This window comes from Coffea arabica, chromosome 3e (assembly GCF_036785885.1).
Source record: "Coffea arabica cultivar ET-39 chromosome 3e, Coffea Arabica ET-39 HiFi, whole genome shotgun sequence".
Taxonomy (NCBI): Eukaryota; Viridiplantae; Streptophyta; class Magnoliopsida; order Gentianales; family Rubiaceae; genus Coffea; species Coffea arabica.
In genome coordinates, this window is record NC_092315.1 from 43005343 (window position 1) to 43025984 (window position 20642).

A 20642-nucleotide genomic window follows, 5' to 3' on the forward strand; every position below is an offset into this window, starting at 1 on the left:
CATTTGTTATTTTGTATAATTTCAGTAGGTTAAATTTGTTATAATTCATTGATAGTCTAAATAATAGAGAAGTTTTAGTAATACCGGTAATTGTTCACTCTTCCCTGTGGGATCGACCCGATATATACCCTAAACTACTAGTTGATCTGTATACTTGCAGTGAACGGGTGTAATTCGGTTTTTTAACTTGTACGTATGTAAAATACCCGTCAAAAAGCATGTGCACTTGTGGCAGTTGATCTTTTCGGGATAAATTTCCTACCCTCTGACATTTATCACATGTCTTACAAAACAAGTAAGCATCCTTAAATAAGGTAGGCCAATAAAATCCACTTTCCAACACTTTTCTAGCAGTCCGTTTAGGTCCAAAATGACCCCCACATGCAAAAGAGTGACAGAAAGTCAATATAGATGGGAATTCACTTTCACTTACACATCGCCTCATTATTTGGTCAGCACCTTATTTTCAAAGATAGGGATCATCCCAAACATAGCACTTTGCATCGCTTTTTAGTTTGTCCCTTTTTGCCTTGGGCCAACCTGCGGGCAATTTGTCAGTAACCAAATAATTCACAATATTTGCAAACCAAGGAGGGGATGAATTAATAGAAAGTAAATGCTCTTCAGGAAAAGACTCCCTTAATGGTAATTCCTCCTCTGCTACCAGTATTCGACTTAGGTGGTCAGCTACCAGATTCTCTGCTCCTTTTTTTATCTCTGATTTCCAAGTCAAATTCCTGCAGGAGTAAAATCCATCTTATCAAGCGGGGTTTAGCGTCCTTCTTGGTCAGTAGGTACCTCAAAGCTGCATGGTCAGAATACACAATTACTTTAGCACCTAGCAAATAAGGTCTAAACTTTTCTAAAGCAAAAATAACAGCTAAGAGTTCTTTCTCCGTGGTAGAGTAATTGAGTTGGGCGCCATTTAAAGCTCTGGAGGCATAATATATTGTGTGCGCCGCTTTCTCCACCCTTTGTCCCAAGACTGCTCCCACAGAGTAGTCGCTGGCATCGCACATAATTTCGAATGGGAGATTCCAATCAGGGGGTTGGATGACAGGTGGAGAGGTGAGTAATTTTTTTAACTTCTCGAACGCTTCTTTGCACTCCTCGTTGAATTCAAAACTAACATCCTTTTGCAAAAGCCTGAAAAGTGGTGCCCCGATCTTTGAGAAATCCTTGATAAATCTGCGATAGAAACCTACATGTCCTAGAAAAGAACGAACTTCCCGTACAGTTACGGGGTAAGGTAAAGCAGATATCACATCTATTTTAGCTTTATCAACCTCAATTCCTCTAGACGACACTACATGTCCTAGAACTATCCCGTGCTCAACCATGAAGTGACATTTTTTCCAATTGAGCACTAGGTTAGTCTCAATGCATCTTTTTAAAATCAATGTCAGGTTATCTAAGCAATCGTCAAAACTATCGCCATAGACACTGAAGTCATCCATGAATACCCCAATTATTCTCTCCACACACTCAGAAAAAATGCTAATCATGCATCTCTGGAATGTTGCGGGGGCATTGCACAATCCAAAGGGCATCCTTCGATAGGCAAAAGTGCCAAAGGGGCAAGTGAAAGTTGTTTTCTCTTGATCCTCTGGCGCAATTGCTATCTGAAAATAACCAGAGAAACCATCTAAAAAACAATAATAGGCACGACAAGCTAACCTTTCAACCATTTGATCGATGAATGGAAGGGGAAAATGATCCTTCTTGGTCACCACGTTCAATTTGCGGTAATCAATGCACTGGCGCTAACCCGTAGGCTTTCGAATTGGAACGAGGTCCCCTTCTTGATTTTCTTCCACAGTTACCCCTGCTTTCTTTGGCACCACTTGCACTGGACTCACCCATGGGCTATCTGAGATAGAAAAAATAATTCCCACGTCCAGGAGCTTGATTACTTCTTTATTGACCACTTCCATCATGATGGGGTTCAATCTCCTTTGTGGTTGTCTTATCGGCCTAACATTCTCTTCCAGGCGAATTCGATGCATGCACACGGACGGGCTTATACCCTTTATGTCCGCAATTGACCAACCTATAGCTTCCTTATGCTCCCTTAAAACCCGTAGCAGCTTATCCTCCTCCCTGGGTGATAATTTGGATGAGATAATCACTGGTAACGTCTCTTTCTCACCTAGATAGGCATACTTTAAATGCTCGGGCAGAGGTTTTAACTCCACTTCAGGTGCCTGCACGATAGAAGGTAATAGCTTTAGGTGTGGTTCAGCCACGAATATAGGAGCGACATCATACCTTGGAGAACTTCGGCCTAGTGAATGCAAGGCTCCAACCATTCTTTGCAAACTGACATCTAACTCCATTTCATAAGTTGCTTCCAGATCCAAATGTTTGGTGATTGCTGTCTCCAATTCATCCCTGCCATTGATCTCAAATACTTTTTGCACCAAATGGTCAATTGCACTCACAGCAAAGATAGCATTAGAATGACAAGGATATCTCATGGCCTCAAATATATTAAAATGAACTATTTCTCCATCAAATTCCATCGTTAGGGTGCCTCACTAACATCTATTTTTGTACGAGCCGTGCTCAAGAAGGGCCTCCCCAACAAAATAGGTGATGGATTTGGAAAACGTTCATCACCCATATCAAGAATGTAAAAATTAGCAGGGAATACTAAGCTGTTCACTTGCACTAACACATCTTCTATCACCCCATCGGGATAAGCATTAGTTCTATCAGCCAATTGTATTATAATGCATGTTTCCTTTAAGGGACCCAAATTTAGCGAAGCGTAAATAGCTTTGGGCATCACATTTATAGAGGCCCCTAGATCTAACATGGCATTCCTAATGCTAGTGTCCCCTATTTTACAAGGGATAGTGAACATACCTGGGTCTCCACACTTGGGTGGAAATTTCCTTTGAAGCACTGCGGATACGTTTTCTCCCACAATTATCCTTTCATCTCCCCTCAATTTCTTCCTATTGATGCATAGGTCCTTCAAAAATTTGGCATACCGGGGCACTTGCTTAATTGCGTCAAGTAAGGGAATATTTATTTCCACCTTTCTAAACATCTCCAGAATTTCCTTTTCCTTATCTTACTTTTTAGGCCTTTCCAACCTGCTAGGAAAAGGTGGTGGTTTAGGCTTAACTGGAACCATTGGGATACGTATTACCTCTTTGTTTATGCCGAGCGTTCCTTCTTCCTCAAGCTCCTTCTCAATGCGGTCCTCATTCTTGTCCTTCGGAGCCACTGGTGCTGGTCCTTCAACCTCTTTCCCACTCCTGAGGGTCATTGCACCTACATTCTTGGGATTCACCTCAGGTTGGGATGGAAGTTTTCCCTTTCCCTGGGAGTCCAGCCGGTTGACAATTGAGGCCAATTGACTCATCTGATTTTCCAAGTTTTGCATACGTGCCCTCATCTCTTGATTGTTGGCCTCAGTGTCCTGCTGAAATTTCATAGTGTTAGAGGCTATGGTTTTAACCATGTCTTCTAAGGACATACCTGGGTTAGAGGAGGGTTGATTCTTTGTTTGATATTGTTGCTGGAAGCCCTGTTGTCTATTGGGGTTGAAATTCTGTTGCTTATTTCCCCCATAGCTCAGATTTGGATGATCCCTCCAACCCGGATTGTATGAGTTGGAATAGGGGTCATACTGTCTACGTGGCATGGGCATGTTACTAGCCATGTTTGCTTGCTCAATTCCCTCCTCTTGTAACTGTGGGCACGAGTCAGTGGTATGACCAATGTTCGTACAAATCCCACACACTTTGGCCTGCTGTGCATTTCCTACAGCTATCTGTCGAACAAATGAGGTTAATTCAGATAACTGCTGTTGAATGGAAGATGAGCTTACCTCGTTGACCTTTCTCGTAGGAACATCTTCTCTTGTACCAAACTGCTGGCAGTTTTCTGCCATTTGCTCGATTAGTTCCCAAGCCTCTTGTGTAGTCTTATTCACCAGTGCACCTCCACTTGCTGCATCAATGATATTTCTATCGTTCATCAGTAGCCCCTCGTAGAAGTACTGAATCAGCAGTTGATCACTTATTTGGTGTTGAGGGCATCGGGTGCGCAGCCTGGTGAACCTCTCCCAATATTCATACAAGGATTCCCCGTGAAATTGTTTGATGCCACATATTTCCTTTCGCAAACTAGCAGCTCTGGACGCAGGAAAATATTTTTCAAAAATTTTTTTCTGCATCTCTGGCCACGTGGTGATTATGCCTGCAGGTAGACAGTATAACCAGTCCTTTGCCGCATCCTTGAGAGAAAAAGGGAAGGCCCTTAACTTAATTTATTCATCAGTTACTCCCGAAGGCTTCATACTCGAACACACCACATCAAATTCCTGCATGTGTTTGTGGGGTTTCTCACCTAACAGACCATGAAAAGTAGGCAACAAATATATTAGACCAGGTTTTAATTCAAAAGCTGCATTCTCACTAAGGCGAGGGAAAGTTATGCAGAGAGGTTGTTGGGTCAAGTTTGGAGCAGCCAACTCCCGTATTGTTCGTGCATTTGCCATGGTGACTTCCTCCTGGTCCGAATCACTCGAGTGCTCACTATGCAGATTTAACGACTCCCCTTCCGGATCCAGTCCTTGAGGTGCACCACTGGGTTGCTCCTCTCTGAGCTGTCTAGTCTCTTTCCTAGTTCGGCGTGCAGTCTTCTCTACTTCAGGGTCAAAAATTAAGTCGCCTGTACGAGAAGAACGAGGCATAAACTAGAAAAATACCAGAAAGAAAGAAAGCAAGCAAAAACAAATTAGATTTAAAAAAGAACAAATAAATAACGCCAGTCCCCGGCAACGGCGCCAAAAATTGACAGGGTGTCAAGCCTGTGCAATAATAAATATCTGCTCAAACAAAATATAATTTCTGTAGATAGTGATAAGTAGGGTCGAATCCACAGGGACTGGAGATAATTTATTTCTTTTAGAGTCCGAAATATGGGAGGGTTTTGGAGAATATAAAATAACTAATTAACTAACTAATAAAATAACTAATAGAAATTAATCAATAACCTATGACTCTAGCCAAAGGTACAACTTTTCCGACACGGTCCATGCAACTGATCATCGACGCAAAGATAATTCAATTACTTATTAATAGATTGGTTATAGTTGCCATACACGCGATGAACAACCAGCCTTTCCTTAATTTCTCGATAGTTAAGGTACGATCATTAACTATTTCTCTAACCAAGAAATAACCCTAGGTACGACCATAGGATTTAATTACTCGATTGCATTAATAATTAGAAAAGCCCAATCCTAACCAACAAACACGCTACGAGGGTTTGTTTAAGTTAGATCATACGTTTCCCTAACATGAAACCAATCACGCTAGTCGCCACTGGTATTAATCAATTGAACAATTACGGATTCAATCAATTAATTTGGCATTAGATCATTAGGTTAATTCGAATATCGGGCCCTTGACATTCAAATAACATAACAAGCATAAGCAATTAAATCAGGAAACACACAAATACCAATAAATAAAAGAAATAAATAAAATAATTAGATCTCACAGATGTTCGAAACCGAGTCCTCAAATTGACCTTTGACTAGGAAAACTATGCTAAAAAAAAACTCTCTGTAGCCTTTCTTCCGGTTGTCCTTATATAGCCAAAAGGAAATGACTAAAGCTATCTAGGTGGTCCCCACACATGTGGACAAAGTCTCCAAATTGCTTCTTGTTCCAAGTCTCTCTACGTTGCTTTCTTTGAGGAGCCCCAAATGACTAAATATCTTTTACTAGCTTTGTGGTCCCCCCACCAATTCAAGGGCCCAAGGGTTGAAGCCCTTAGAAGTCTCCATTTTCTCTATAAAGTCCCTCCTTTTTGGTAGTTTTCTATTTCATTCCTGAAATTAAGTCCAGATACCAAATATAAGTAGATATCACCAATTAACACAATATTTGGCAGGGATAAAAGGGAAAATTAATAATAGAATTACTATCAAATAATGCCCTATCACTAATTGTTGGGAGATTGAAGAAGATCTCAATGAAAAATAGATAACAAATGTAAAATGACTTGTCTGGCTGTGAAGTTTGCCCCGCAGTCTGAAATCCATTATTAGTTGTAATGTCGTTTCTTAATTTCAGAAACCTCCATTGAGGTTTCCAACAATATCATTTGATACTCCTAACTTTTGAGAAATCTCACCTACTTCTCGTATTTTTAATTTTTTGTAACTTTATCAACTCATTTCAAAAGATATGATTTAAAAACACCTTGGAAGAGATAGAACGTTTTTAGTCCAAAATTACCCTTTTCTTGAGAACTTTTAATTTTCATAACAAACCAAGATAAATCCTTAATAATAAGGTTGAAAGACCTTTTGCAATTTTTGAAATCATTGGTCTAGAAAAGAAATGCAAAAAAAAAATTATTATTATTAGAAAAAATAACATTTTGTGCCTTGATAATATCTCAAATAAATTTCTAAATATATTTTTAATAATTTATCTTGCTCTTGTTTTCAAGCCATTGATTTGAATAAAACATTCTAAATTTGTCCAAAAATACGTTGTAATAAAGAAAGTTACTTTTAGGTTTTCAAAAACACCCCAAATTATTTTGTAAACAGCCTGTTTGGCACCCTAGTTTTTTACCAAGTTTTTTAGTTACTAGTTTTTTAACAATTTTTGCTACAGGAACCCCAAAAAACTTTCCAAAGTTTTTTATCTACACACTTCAAAAATCTATACACAAAAAATTTCCCAAAAACTTTTCTTCCTCCCCCACCCAACCCACCACACCAGCCACCACCTCCACCACCTCTCCCGGCGCCGATCACCTATTCCGGAGCCGGTAACCTCAAAAAAAATTTTGAGTCCCTCACCCTCACCCCCTCTCCTCCCCTCCCCTCTTCCCCTCTCCCTCCCCCGCCACCCTCCCCCTCCTGCTAGGTGCGATCTAGTCGCGCGAGCAGATCGCAAAAGAGGAGGGGGAGGGGGCTGCGATCTGGTCGCTGTCTAGTCCCAGATTGCAGAGCAAAGAGGGGGAGGGTGGCAAAGGAGGGAGAGGGAAAGAGGGGAGGGGAGGGAGGGAGAGAAAAAGCAAAATAAATGCACAGCTGCAGGCCAATTTGCTCCTCGGGCGTCGGAGTGCGAGAGAGAAGGGAGAGGAAAGGGAGAGGGAAGAGGGGAGGAAAGGGGGAGAGTGGGCAGAGCGGGTGGTGGGGGAGAGAGAGAGAGGGGTGGCGGGGCCTAGGGGGTGGCGGGGCCTAGGGGGTGGCGGGCAGAGGGGAGAGGAAAGGAATGGTGGAAAAGTTTGGGGGTGGTGGGGGAGAGGGGAGGAAAGGGGTGGTGGGAGAGGGAGAGGGAGGGGGGAGAGGAGAAAAGCAAAAAAAAAAAAAAAAAAGAAGAACAGAGGTGGTGCTGGCGGAGGTGCTGGAGGTGGGAGGCAGAGGAGAGGTAACGGGGAGGGGGAAGGAAGAAGAAGAAGAAGAGGAGAGGAAAGAAAAGAAAAAGGAAAGAAAGAAAAAGAAAAAGAAAGAGAAAGAGAAAAAGAAAGAAAAAAAAGAAAAGGAAAAAAAAAGTTTTTCACCTTATAAAAACTTCTACAAAATTTTCACATTCCAAAAACTTCTACAAAAAATTTTTTCACCTTACAAAAACTTCTACAAAATGTTTTAAAAAACTTCTACAGTGCACTACAATAAAATTTTAGACAAATTTCCAAAAAATTCAAGTTCCAAACAGACCCTAATTTTAAATATTCTGTCTATTTTCAATATTCAAGTCATCGATCTATACAATAAAATTTAGAAGGTTCAGAATCCTTAAATTTATAAAATTCTCAAATTAGTGAAACACCTTACAATGAATCAAATAATTTTTTTTTCTGTCATGAAGCAACATAAAGACACTCTTAAATAGTATGCTTTCATACTCTTTGTCTTCATTTTCAGGCTTTTAGCAATGTATGTTTACTTTTAGAAAAATAGTAGGATAACACAAGGGGAATTTTGGCATGAAAATATTTCCTATTGATATCAGAATTAAGAGAATGGAAAATGAAATTCCGGTCGACACAATGTATGGGACAAAAATGGACCAAAGCCTTGATAGTTGCAGGTCCAATTGATACCCCAGACCTTGGCCATATCAGCAAGGGCTAATTTGGGTCATCCAATCTAATTCTTTTTTTAAGAAAAACTTTTTATTATCAAAATTGATGGCATAGATATAAATCACATCAGCTCGACCCTATTGGACCCATTAATTATACATATACTAGTGGAATTGTAGATAATGATAATAATTCTTATACAGTAAGAATTATTCTATAGCCTCTCTTCCTTCTTGCCCCTTCCTCCCTTCACATCAAAAGACCACCACCACAACTTACTCCACCCCTTGTTTGCAAAGCCAATCAACATATTTTTGCCTACTTATCAACCTCGATTATCTTGCTTTATCCCCTTTTCCTTCCCAAATTGAAGAACCAATACCATAATAAAATGTTGTTTTGGGACAAGAATAAGTTTAAAAGGTGTTCGTAGGTTGTCAATATATCTTGTATCCATTCCATACTTCTAGATCAAAACATCCTTCTCCGGCTGTTAATCCAAACGACGCAGGTCCAAATTATATACATTCTAATTGAATCGGATATGGAATTACATATTCAAACCCATTTTTGACCTGGATCTAATTTACATAAATATATGTAATAAATAACATATATTCAATATACTTTTGTTGTAAATCTACATGTTTTCTGTTAAAAAAAGAAAAGATTTGTCCAATGAATCAAGTAATTCTCGAAATTTTTCTTATTGATTTGTTACTATTTTATTAATAAAATATGTGAAAAATTGAATATTAAACTTATTATAACTTTATTATATTGAATTAATTTTTCAGTGGGGAGAGATAGGTTAGATTGTATAGGGAAAGGGAATGTAAGTGAGAGATCTCAAACCTCTCACTTACACAAAAAAAAAAAAAACAAGAATTGATTTTACGGATTGGATATATTAAATTGAAACCGGATCCAGTTTTACATATTAAAACAAGACTCAATCGGTAAACGGACCTAGATTCGGAAGAATTATTCTAGGTTTGAATTTATCAATTCCAACCTGAATTTGATCAGTTTATTCTAGGTGTTCTAATTGTATTATTTCACCTAATTTTAGATTCTAATTTTGAAAAGTTAGCTTTTCTTTTTTAATTTCAAATCTCTCTTTTGCTTTTAAATTTGTATATTATATTTTTTAATAGGTAAAAAAGTTAAGATCTAGAGTATAGTCAAAAGTAGTTTTTGCTAATTCTGATTAATCCTTTTTTTTTTTTAAATCTATGACTACCGACAACAATCCCATAATCCTTTAAGTGGCTTGCATATCAATACTGGTTAAAACACTATTACCTAACAAAATAATATGATATTATTTGCTTTTAAAATGTCAAATTCTTTGTTCTACTCATCTTTAAAGTGAAATCTGATTCGGGATAAAATTCACGGTTTTTGGAAGTCAAAATCTCTCTCTCTCTCTCTCTCTCGTTTGTGCATGATTATGTTAACAGGGAAGCTAGTTTGTGGAGATAGTGGCGAAGACACGATTTTGGGGAGGGGGGAAGGGGCAAAGTTACAAAAATAGCAAAATTTTACTTTACGAGTGTAAGTTTGAAAATTATAAAAATATATCTTAGATTTTTTATTATATCACTTAATGATTTGGTCTTGATATTTAATCCCAAGTCAATTTAAAATATTTTAAATATATGAAGAAGTTTTTTATGATCTCAAGATGATTTTTAATAGAGTAATAATAAAAGGCAAGTCGACAAACCATAAAAAGAAAGCTATGTTCCCAATAGTGGATCAAGATACACATTAATATATCCAATTCATATAACTATTCATGTCTCTACCTTCTTATTTCTTACGTAGAAAAATGAAATAGAAAAAAATAACTATTCTTTGTATTAGTACCAAATTTCAAGAAATAAATATATACTACTAATGATTACGTTCACAATGCACGTACGATATATCCTTTTAGTTATAAATGTTCATGCAGAGACCTTTCTAGAGATAATACATAAAATGCTAAAAAAGCATGCATTTTGAAGTTAAATTATGTATATGAACTAACTAACAGTAATCTAAAAGTATTTAATAGCTATTCTCATGAAGCAAAAATTAGATTGGGGGATGGAAATGGAATTTTTTTTTTTTGAAATTCTAAGTTTGGGAGGGGGGGGTGTGGGAGGGGGCAAAATTATGATTTTGAATGAAAATTCTTAAAACTATTCAAGGGTCAAAAAGGATTTTTCAAAACTTGGGAGGAGGGAAGGGAAGAGGGTTATTGGACGATGAAGGGGAACAGTGACGGAGCCATGTATATGTTAGGGCCCTCAATTTTTTTGAAGCCATAGAATAGCCTATGAAAAATTTAGTTTGTTTTTGTATTTCCTCCACTCTTGCCCCCTTGAATTTTGATAGTAAACTTTGAAATAAAATATATTAGATGATGCTATATCATTTTGTCTTTGTAATAAATTTTACTTACTTAACATTGGACTTTTCTTATATGTCTAGCAACATGGATTACAAAGCAAACAAAATATTCATAAAAAAATTGAGGAAAATGAAAAAAACTGCTTGTTCTTTTTCTTTTTTATGCACTTTTTTTAAGTTTTCCTTAAATTTTGCTTACTAATTTGATTCTCAAATCTTTTACAGCATTTTTTGACCTTTTGGACAACTAAAAGTACTCTTGTAAATTTTTTTCAAATTTTAATTTCTATATTTTGTCAAAGACATTTTTTGAATTTAGTTTTAAGCTCAAATTTTCATTTGAAGTTAAAAATACAATAGGTTTTTTTTCCCTTTTATATGTATTTTTCTATGCAATTTTATGGTATTCTTTCTCTTTCAAGTTTGCATTTGTTTTGTATCTATAAAACTTGTTCTGCCATGAAAATCAAATAAGTTATGTAAACTTAAACTTAGTAAAAAAATTAAAAATTGAGAAATCTTATATATATATATATATAGATCTCTTTACCTCATTATCATAACATCGTCTAATTTTCCAATTTTTGCTCATCAAGCCATAGGGGTGAGAATGATCAATTTATTGGATAATTAGTTAAATCAAATCAATTAAAATCGACTTTTACATGTGGATTGGTTTTAGCTTGAAATTGAAATAAAAGCAACCAAATTGAATTGAATTAAAATTGAACGACAATTCAGTTAATCACTTAATTGATTTTATTCATGTCCATATCAAACAAATTCAAATATTGATTTGTGGTTAATTGAAAAATGAAATCAAGGAACTTATAGAAAGGATAATTTCATTCAATAAATCTGCACTTCGAGCAGAAAATACATCAAATCAAATCTGACATTGATACATGCAAATCTAAAAGTCAATAGATGCAACAAATATGAACAATTAATACGAATGAAGATAACATTAATACTTCAATATATCTTCCATCTAGATGAATTATTTTAAACTATTAGATCTGTGCATGCCTTCTAATAGTTAGATTTGATTAAAAATTAATTCAAGTGTAAAAGAAAATTTAGATCTGATAATAATTAAGAGAGAAATTATAGATTGAGAAACCAAATGTACAAAATCTAAGATTTCACTAAAAAAAAATGAAACAACAAATAAAACTCTCACAAAGGCAAAATTTAAGAGAGAATAAAACTCTCACTTGAATAAACTAACAGAGGAAAAACTCACACTAGAAGATCCTAGGAGTGAAGAATTTCTCACAAGAAAATCCTAAAAGAAAATTTATTTAAAATAAGAAAAGCTGAAAACTAGAGAGAGGCTCCCTCCCTTGAGGAAAGATCAGAATTGTCTGGTCTCTCTCCTATGGGAATGCTGAAGAAGATTTTTATAGGAGGAATTCTAGAAAGAATAAGGAGAAAATAGTTCTAAAGAGAAGGAGAAACATGTTAATAACTTAGAATCATATTGAAATTGAATTATGAACTTCAGTGAGCCAAATATATCAATGTGTTGAACTGAGCCATAACATAGTCAATAATCAATAGTCAATCATTAAGGTGTGTGTCTATATGCACATATATGTACGTGCATATAAACATGTATGTATGCATCATAAAAGTACTAAATTACGGATATAACTATAGATTAAAAAAGTTAACTCAAACAAGCATGTAAAACTTTAGGCATAAGAATAAATTTTATACAATAATATACAATCAGTTTTGGGTTATCATAGAAATCGAAGATATGAAATCTAAATTTGAATTGAATTATCAAATTATGAACTTGGTTTTACTAGAAATCAAATTGAAATTGAATCCATTGAATTAAATTTAATTCAATCAATTAACTACATTGTTGTTCACCTATAGCGAGCCAACCAGTTGAATTCTTGACCCCTGATCCCTAACTTTAACCGAATCGCAATTCAAATTTTGAAACATTGGTTTAGGGTAGGGACAAAAATCGAGAGAGAAAGAAATGTGACATGGTAATTTCTATATTTAATGTGGTATAGGTCATATGCCGAATAGCTCAAACCATTGTGAACCAAATAGCTCGATTTACCAAATTCAATTTAATTCATTTAGTTAATCAAATTGTTGCTCACCCATAGCAAGCCAACAGGTTGAAACTCTTGGATTCTAACTCCTAACTTCGGTCAAATCACGGTTCAAATCTTGAAACATTGGTTTCAGGTAGGGACAAGAGAGAAAGAAAGGTCACATTGGAGATCATAATGCCAAATAGCTCTAACTATTGTTAGCCAAATCGCTCGATTTATTGGATTCTTTAATTCATTTAGTTAATCAAATTGTTGTTTACCATTCATGAGGCAACCAGTTAAAACTCATGATCCCTGACTGCTAAGATCAGGCTAATCACGGCTTTAATTTTCAAACATTGGTTTAAGTTAGGGAAGAGAGAGAAAGAAAGGTGGCAAGGCAGTTTGTATATTTAATTTGCATGTAGGTCATAATGTCAAATAGCTCGAACCATTATTAACCAAATAGCTCAAGTTGTCGTATTCAATTTTAGTTAATCAAATTGTTGCCCACGCCTACTGAGCCAACTAGTTGAAATTCTTAATCTCTAACCCCTAAGTTCGGTCGAATAATAGGTCAAATTTCGAAAAACTGGTTTAAGATAGAGATTTAGAAAGAAAAGCGACAAGGTGGTTTGTATTTTTAATGTGGATGTAGATCATAAGGTCAAATTGCACGGGCCATTTAGAAAATCCAATGATATAGATTATCATTCTGCCAACCTAAAAATTCTGGCAAATATTCAACTTCGAATGCATTCCTGAATAAAATGATCTTTTGGCTATTGAATATATATATATAGATATGTGTGTGTGTCCTGAATATAGTGTCTAGGGTCATTTACCTCCAAGTTTAAGTTATTTCACATTATACTTCATCTTATATGAATATTATCTTTGTTTTATAATGTTCTTGTATTGGTAAATATATAGACCTACCCCTCAATTTGTCAAAACATCGAAGACTCTCTCCACTTTTAAAAATCAATTGAGGTGCCCAATGCTCTGTATCACAAATATATTCATGTACAACTCACTATAGTTGGAAAAAAAATTGATCGCACAGTAAACAAATCAAGTTTAACTATAAGATTAAATTTGTTTAGTAATCAAGTGGAACTCGAATTTGCCTGTGAACAGATCTAATATATTAGTAAACATATGCATTTGATACACACACATACATGCATACATACATATATATATATATGTGTGTGTCCATCTATCCTATGCATATATATGCTACAGAAAATTAGATCCTTAAACCTCTGATTATCTAGCCGCCGCTCAAACCTCAAAAGCCCTTTGTTGTCATCCTGTGGCTCAGTCTTCCACTCGAGTACATTCACATCCCCACGCCTCAAAACCCTCATTCTCATCCTCAAAACCTTTCTACTCTCTTAAACTCCCTTAGATCCTTGCACCGCAGGTTGGTGGATGTTTACCCTTTTTTCCTGCTCATTCTTCTTAACATCCCAATCTTTAGCCTTTATTTTCTTGTTATCTCTATCGTGCCATATGGAGGCAACAAGGCTATATTCCCCCCCCCCCTTCCCCACCCTTCCGCCTCCATTCTTATAAGTTTCCTAACTATCACTCTTAAATTTTCTTCAAATAAGTTCAGTCCTTTATTCTTCAAAAAAAAAAAAAAAGTTTAGCCTTTTTAAACTTTAAAAGTCGAATACTCTTACAATGTTAATCAATTGAGTTCGAACAATCCTTTGTGCTCATTTAATAATCAATAAACTCTAACCTTTATTTGCATCAAACTCGAATTGAGCATACTATACGATGTGTTATTAAAGCGAACTTGTATAACTGACAACACTCACAAAACACATAAAACATGTAAACTAGAAAGCATGCCATGAGGATATTCGTGTCCAAGGAAAGAAAATAAGTGAAATAAAGAACACAAACACTAGTTACAACATACATTGAACCCATGTTCCGAGTTAAAGGGCTAACATTTACTCTGATAAAGCAAGTAAAAACAACATGCGCCTGTGTCCCTTAAAGGGCTCACATTGGTCGTCTAATAGCAAGTAATAGGTACATCAAGCCTTGGTCTCAAAGGGCTCACATCCCTCCATGATAGCAAGTGAACATACGAGGCTAACCCCAATTGTGGGGATCATAAGAAAATGCAGCGAAAACTTAAGCAAATAATTCAAGATAACTATAACAATCACATATTCATATCAATCAGGAGGTGATCAACACTTTGAATCAGTCCTACAAGTCAAGTAATTACCACATTCCAAGGATACAAGATTTCAGGTATGGACACCGAGCGTAGGATTGGGTTAGAAAAGGCCTAGAATATCAAAGAAAGTCTTAACTTGCATCGCATCGAAGAGGATTGGATAAGGAAACTCTGTTTTCATTAGTTCCTGCGTCTGACTCATTATTGTCTTGTATATCAAGATTGAAAATCTGAGCGACACCAAGCATAAAAAAATGAGACAAGTAAGGGAAGAAACGAGAAAGGAAAAGACCATCTGAAAACTACACATACATTGTTAACAAAACTGTGAACTAATATCACATCAACAACTAAATATCCCCGCTGCTCTTTCTGCACATTCAAAAACGTAAATGCACACACACATATGCTTATAGATGTAAACATAGTTTTGGAAATGTACCCAAGGAGGTATATGCAATGACTGAACAAGGGTCAATTGGGTAAAGATGATTCGGGAATGAGAAGTTAGTTAGGAGGCGATTAATACAGTGACAGTTGGGCAAATTCTGTTAGTTGCTGCAACCTGTAAATTTAGTTAGGAACAATAGCTTAACCAACTCAGGCAATTGGTGATTTGTTGTAATTTCTCATTTCTCCCATCAATTCAATCGGCTCAATTCTCCCTAATTTCTTTCTGATCCTTTCTCTTGTTCCTTTCTTTCCCTTCTCTTTCCTTCCCCTTTTCTGGTTCTTGTTCTTTACTTAGATCATTACAGTACAGCCATATAGCGTTGTAGCCATTTTTGAATGTTGGCAGAACAGTATAAAAGCATCAGTAGCTTTCTTGGTTGACAATGCCTTTTTACCCAAAAAAAATGCTTTCCTTAAATCCCTTGCAGCTGTATAAAAATATCTACTTATTTGTCCAGAGTTAACTGGTGAAAAATAAGAGAACGCAGAATTTTGATACAAGCAAAATCACCAGAAGTATTACATAAGCAATAGATTTCTTCCCATTTTTTCTGTTCCTCATAAACAAACGAAACTATCTTAATAGCTAAATAGTTTCCCTGGAAGAAAATCACCTGAAATAATGTATCCAGCTTAACTCAGCACAAAATCATCTGATATTATTTGGACAGCAAGCACAGATATGCAACCCCAAGTTCAAAGAATATATATTCAAATACAAACTACAAATAACAGTTTTCCTTTTACGCCAATAAAGGTAAAAGAGACTACATATCTCAAAACTCCTGTATTGCCCCATGAAGATAGCAAGTTACAGAGAACACCATATCTTTAAAGACCTGTTTAAATTGATCCCCTACCCTCTTTTCAGATATAATTGACAAAAGCACCTGAAGACCACTAGGCTATAACAAAAGAACCGCAGTGTAAAAGGGCAATTGAGATATTAAATGACAACATCAGGCATCCAATTCAAGTTAAATTTTCAGCAAAATATCAAATTCCATTTGTTCTGTAATACAAACTGAAGAAAACAACAGGTTCACCGTCGAGTACACAATACTGTCACACAATTAGTCAACTTCAAGGGCACAATATATCAGCAACTGCAATAATTTCACATATTCTTTTTTATTTTACCCTTTTACTAAAGAATTCCACATATTCAAGTAGAAGATAATCCATGAGGGAAAGCAAACCACCAAAAGGCATTGGTTTCTGATATTTCCACCATCTACCAGAACAGAAGGGTATATTTTAAGGAAGATTGTTTGGAGGGGAAGACAAAACAATGTGAAAGTAGCTTCTTTCTTCTAAGGAGCAAGTATTGAATATCATAGTTTTCACATGTTATAGACAACTGAAAAAGTTCAATCACCAATAACTACACTCTTCAACAGTAAGCATACAACATAAACATGAGATCAACATTAACAACTCTCCAAATGCTTGTTTAAACTATCTGGCAGGATAAGGTCACCATTGTTTAGTGTCATCTGTCCTCAGTATCAATGCACAAAATCTTATTGAATTACATTGTCCTATCAACTAAAACTAGCTACAGATAAATGATGCTTACATAATGCCTCTGTAAAAAAGAACCGGTAGACAGATTAAAGGTTGCAATGCTACATCATGCAGTTAGATACAAAAAAGAATGAATCTACTCTTAGAAATCAGGTACCAGCATCCAGAAACTGTTCTAGCTGTTGTTGTAGGCAAAAACTGGAAGAACAGGATTTAACTTCCTTCCTTTTTGTTCCCAATATATTATCGTGATCTGTATTCTCAATCTTCATCCACGAATGTAATTGTTCAATAAAAATGCATAGCTCATCAGATAATGGATCATGTTTATCTCCTGCAACAAACCTGTATGCCCTATTGTTCACATGAACCAAACTGTACCCAGCGAGTACCTTTGCCCCACTTTTCTTGCCCAACAATCTCATATTGGCAGCATCAGACCATAAACCACCAGACGCATACATGTTAGATGCCAGCAAATATCCAGCACTACTAGATGGCTCCAATTCAAGAATATGAGCTAAAGCACCAGCCCCAACCTCCCTATTACCAGAGTTCCTACAACCGCTCAAGATTGCACTCCATGCACTAGCGCTAGGCTTTACTGTACAAGGTATTTTGTTGATAAAATCCATTGCACTATCAAACTTTCCAGATCGAGCCAACAAGTCCACAAGACACGAATAATGTTCCACCCCAATTTCAACACCATATTCTTGTATCACGTTCTCAAAGACAAACAAGCCCTCATCAACCAATCCCCCATGGCTACATGCAGATAACAGAGAAAGGCTTGTTACTAAGTTGGGCTTGAGACCCTGAGATTCCATTTTGGCATGTAAAGCTAAAGCATCACGAGGAAGGCCATTCATACCATATGCTGCAATCATAGCGCCCCATGACACAATGTTTTTTTGGGGCATGTATTCAAAAGCTTTTCTCGAAGCCTGTATCGCCCCACATTTGGAATACATATCCAAAACAGCAGTTCCAACTACAACCTCAAAAGCTAAGCCATGTCGAATAGCAATACCATGAGCAGACTTTGATATGTTCAGATCTGCAAAAAGAGAGCAGGCTTCAATAAGATTCAACATGGTAACTGTGTTAAGATTTTCTTCAATCAGCTTCATCTCTCGGAAAACAGCAATTGCTTCACCAGGCATGTCCCAGTAAGTGAATGCTGCAATCATTGTGCTCCAAGTGACCGCATCTCGGTGCTTCATCTGACTAAACTGCTTCCATGCAAGACTAATGCAATTGCATTTTGCATATGTATCAATTAAAGAATTTTTGACCAACTCATTTGATTCATAACCTTGTCTAAGTACTTTGGAATGAATCAACTTGCATTGATATGGTAACATAAGATATTTGCATACTTGAAGCAGATTGACAAGGGTTACTTCATCAGCTTCAACTCCTGCCCTTCTCATTGAATCAAATAACAACAGGGCTTCAGAATGCTTCTCACTTTGAACATATCCAGATAGTAGAGAATTCCATGATACCACATTCTTTTGACTCATCTCGCTGAAGGCTTTAAAAGCAGATTCAACATCATCACACTTGGAATAGAAATCAACCAACGAGTTTCCTACAAACAAGTCACATTTCAGGCCTCTCGGAATCACAAAGCCGTGGACCAAATTTCCCATTTCAATGTTCTGTAAATTGGTGCATGCTTTGAGTATAGTTACAGTTATAGGCCCATCCACTTCAATCTGAAACTCAGATACCATTTGCCGGAACAACTCTAAAGCAACTCTGGCTTCACTGTTTTGCACATACCAGCCAATTATTACGCTCCAAGAGATTACATCTCTATGATGCATTTCATTGAAAAGCTTCCGAGCAAACTCCATCCCGATGTCTGCATACATACATAAAAGGGAGTTCTGAACTGAAGAGATGGCCCAAAACCCGCTACGAATAGTATACCCATGAAGTATTTGCCCATCATCAAACAACTGGCGCTCACGACATGCACAAATCACAAGCACCAAAGTGGATATATTAGGTTTGAATCCTGTAATTTTGGCCTGGAAAAACAAGCCTAACCCCTGCCCAAAAGCACATTGATCAAGGTGTCCATGAATGATTATGTTCCAAGAAACTGAATCTCTGTTCCTCATGCAATCAAAAACATCATTTGCACAACCCAGGGTTCCAGATTTCACGTAAAAGTCAATAATAGAATTGCCCAAGGAAGTGAATGAATCAAGTCCCTGTTTAAGCAAAGATGCATGAATGGACTTGCCATAATCAAAAGATATCGCAGAACATGCTTTGAGAATGGGAGGGAAGACAGAAGGATCAGTCAATTGAACTCCCGCCTCCCTCAATTCACGGTGACAGGAAAGGACCTCTTGCCATCTCCCAGTAGCTGCTAAGTTCTTGATCTTTGAAAAACAGCTGGGGAGTCTTGAAACTGATGAAATGCTTGGCAAGCGCACAGCCATGAATCACTTGCATTATAAGGGCTGCAGGCTCAATAGCTAAAAGATTCAATAGTTAGGTAACTCTACTCCTTCCAGCCAATAGCAAAACATCACAAATCTATGGTAGCATTGGACCTCATAAGGCCTTGATTTCCACAATGAAGCAACCGATATGTGCATTCTTGGTGACCTCCTGAAACGCGATTTGGCATCCTTTATTTGCAAATGTTACAGCTTCCAGAAATGGCTACACTAAATCCAGATTCAGACAAAAAAAAAAAAGAAGATAGTTAACAGCATATAACAAGAAGGACCCTACAAGTTATCGACACCACAAAAAGCCCAGCAGATATAAAAAAAAAAAAATTCGTAAATTGCTTGTAAAATACATGAAACTTAGAGGAAATCCATTAAGGAAAACAAAAATCATAAAAACCAAACGCGATCACAAGACAATTTCCTTTCTGTTTTTGCTCTTTCCCCCCTGTTTTGTGTACATTTCCAACAAACCAAGCCCACTAAGGCATGACCTTTGGATATTATCCAAATTCAGGTAAATACAGAACTAATCACATTGAAAAAAACAACCCCCTTAATCTAAAGAACAATTTTTGCAGTATATCACTTCCTAAATTCCACTACCAATATACAATACCGAAAAAAAAAATCCAATGAAACAAAATACAAAAGAAAAAGAATAAACCCAATGGAAATTTAGGCATAAACAATTACAAAGAACCCAGTTTCATACTACTCTGCTTCTGTGACCAGAGAGAAGGAAAAAAACCCAATAGAGATAGTTATCCAGCAGCTATCATTCACTTCAGTTCTCTACTTTACAAGAAAAAAAAAGTTGTTTTTCTCGGACCACACAAACAAACCATATGAACTTGAGAAGGAAACAAAGAAAACAATGAAATTTTGCTAGAGGGGTTTTACCGGCGACGGAGGCCTCTTCCTGGGAAAGGGTCGTAGTAACTCAGAAGAAAGAGCGCCGGCAGTGGCTGTTATAAGAAGCGGCTAGTAATCCCACTTTGAAATTACGATGATTACTTTTGTTATTGTTATTATTATTATTATTGTGATTGTTATTATTTTGGGTGACGGTACCGAGGCTGAAGGTTTTCTATTAAAATGGGCTTTCTGGATAAGAAATTCATGAGGAAAATTATGAAGCACTTGGTGATATTGGGGAATTTCTTTTCTTTTCAAATACTCAAAATCAAGTTTTTTTACTATGAAGTGACCTGTCAATTTTGATAAAATAAGTTGTGTTTATGTTTAGTACTAGGTAGTCCGGCTAATTTCTTAGATTAGATTATGGATGAAAAAAAACGCACAAATATTATCTGACACATAATTTCCTTCTCTTGCTTACAAATGTGAGAATTTTTTTTTTTATGTTGCTCGCTACCAGGCTAACAGCAACGGATGTATTCGGATAATAAATTATTTGAAATTATTTTTTTTTAAATAATACTA

At 36.4% G+C, this 20642-nt stretch overlaps 2 protein-coding genes across 4 annotated transcripts; both read right to left on the minus strand.

Annotated features, from left to right (window-relative positions):
- Nucleotides 1-3079: 3079 nt before the first annotated feature.
- LOC140038533 (uncharacterized) lies at nucleotides 3080-4189 on the minus strand. The gene has a single exon (XM_072083915.1). The coding sequence runs from the start codon at nucleotides 4187-4189 to the stop codon at nucleotides 3080-3082; it is 1110 nt and encodes a 369-aa protein (XP_071940016.1).
- A 12328-nt stretch (nucleotides 4190-16517) lies between these two features.
- On the minus strand, nucleotides 16518-20257 carry LOC140038280 (pentatricopeptide repeat-containing protein At2g17210-like). 3 transcript variants are annotated; one of them, XM_072083471.1, is made up of 3 exons: nucleotides 20100-20257; nucleotides 19296-19407; nucleotides 16518-19217 (listed from the first exon to the last, which is right to left on the minus strand). In XM_072083471.1, the coding sequence occupies exon 3, from the start codon at nucleotides 19179-19181 to the stop codon at nucleotides 16869-16871; it is 2313 nt and encodes a 770-aa protein (XP_071939572.1). In that variant the 5' UTR covers nucleotides 19182-19217; nucleotides 19296-19407; nucleotides 20100-20257; the 3' UTR covers nucleotides 16518-16868. The 3 variants fall into 3 exon arrangements, with proteins under 3 accessions (XP_071939572.1, XP_071939570.1, XP_071939569.1); XM_072083469.1 differs by having other exon boundaries at nucleotides 19296-19412; nucleotides 20100-20248; XM_072083468.1 differs by having other exon boundaries at nucleotides 16518-19353; nucleotides 20100-20240.
- Nucleotides 20258-20642: the final 385 nt, after the last annotated feature.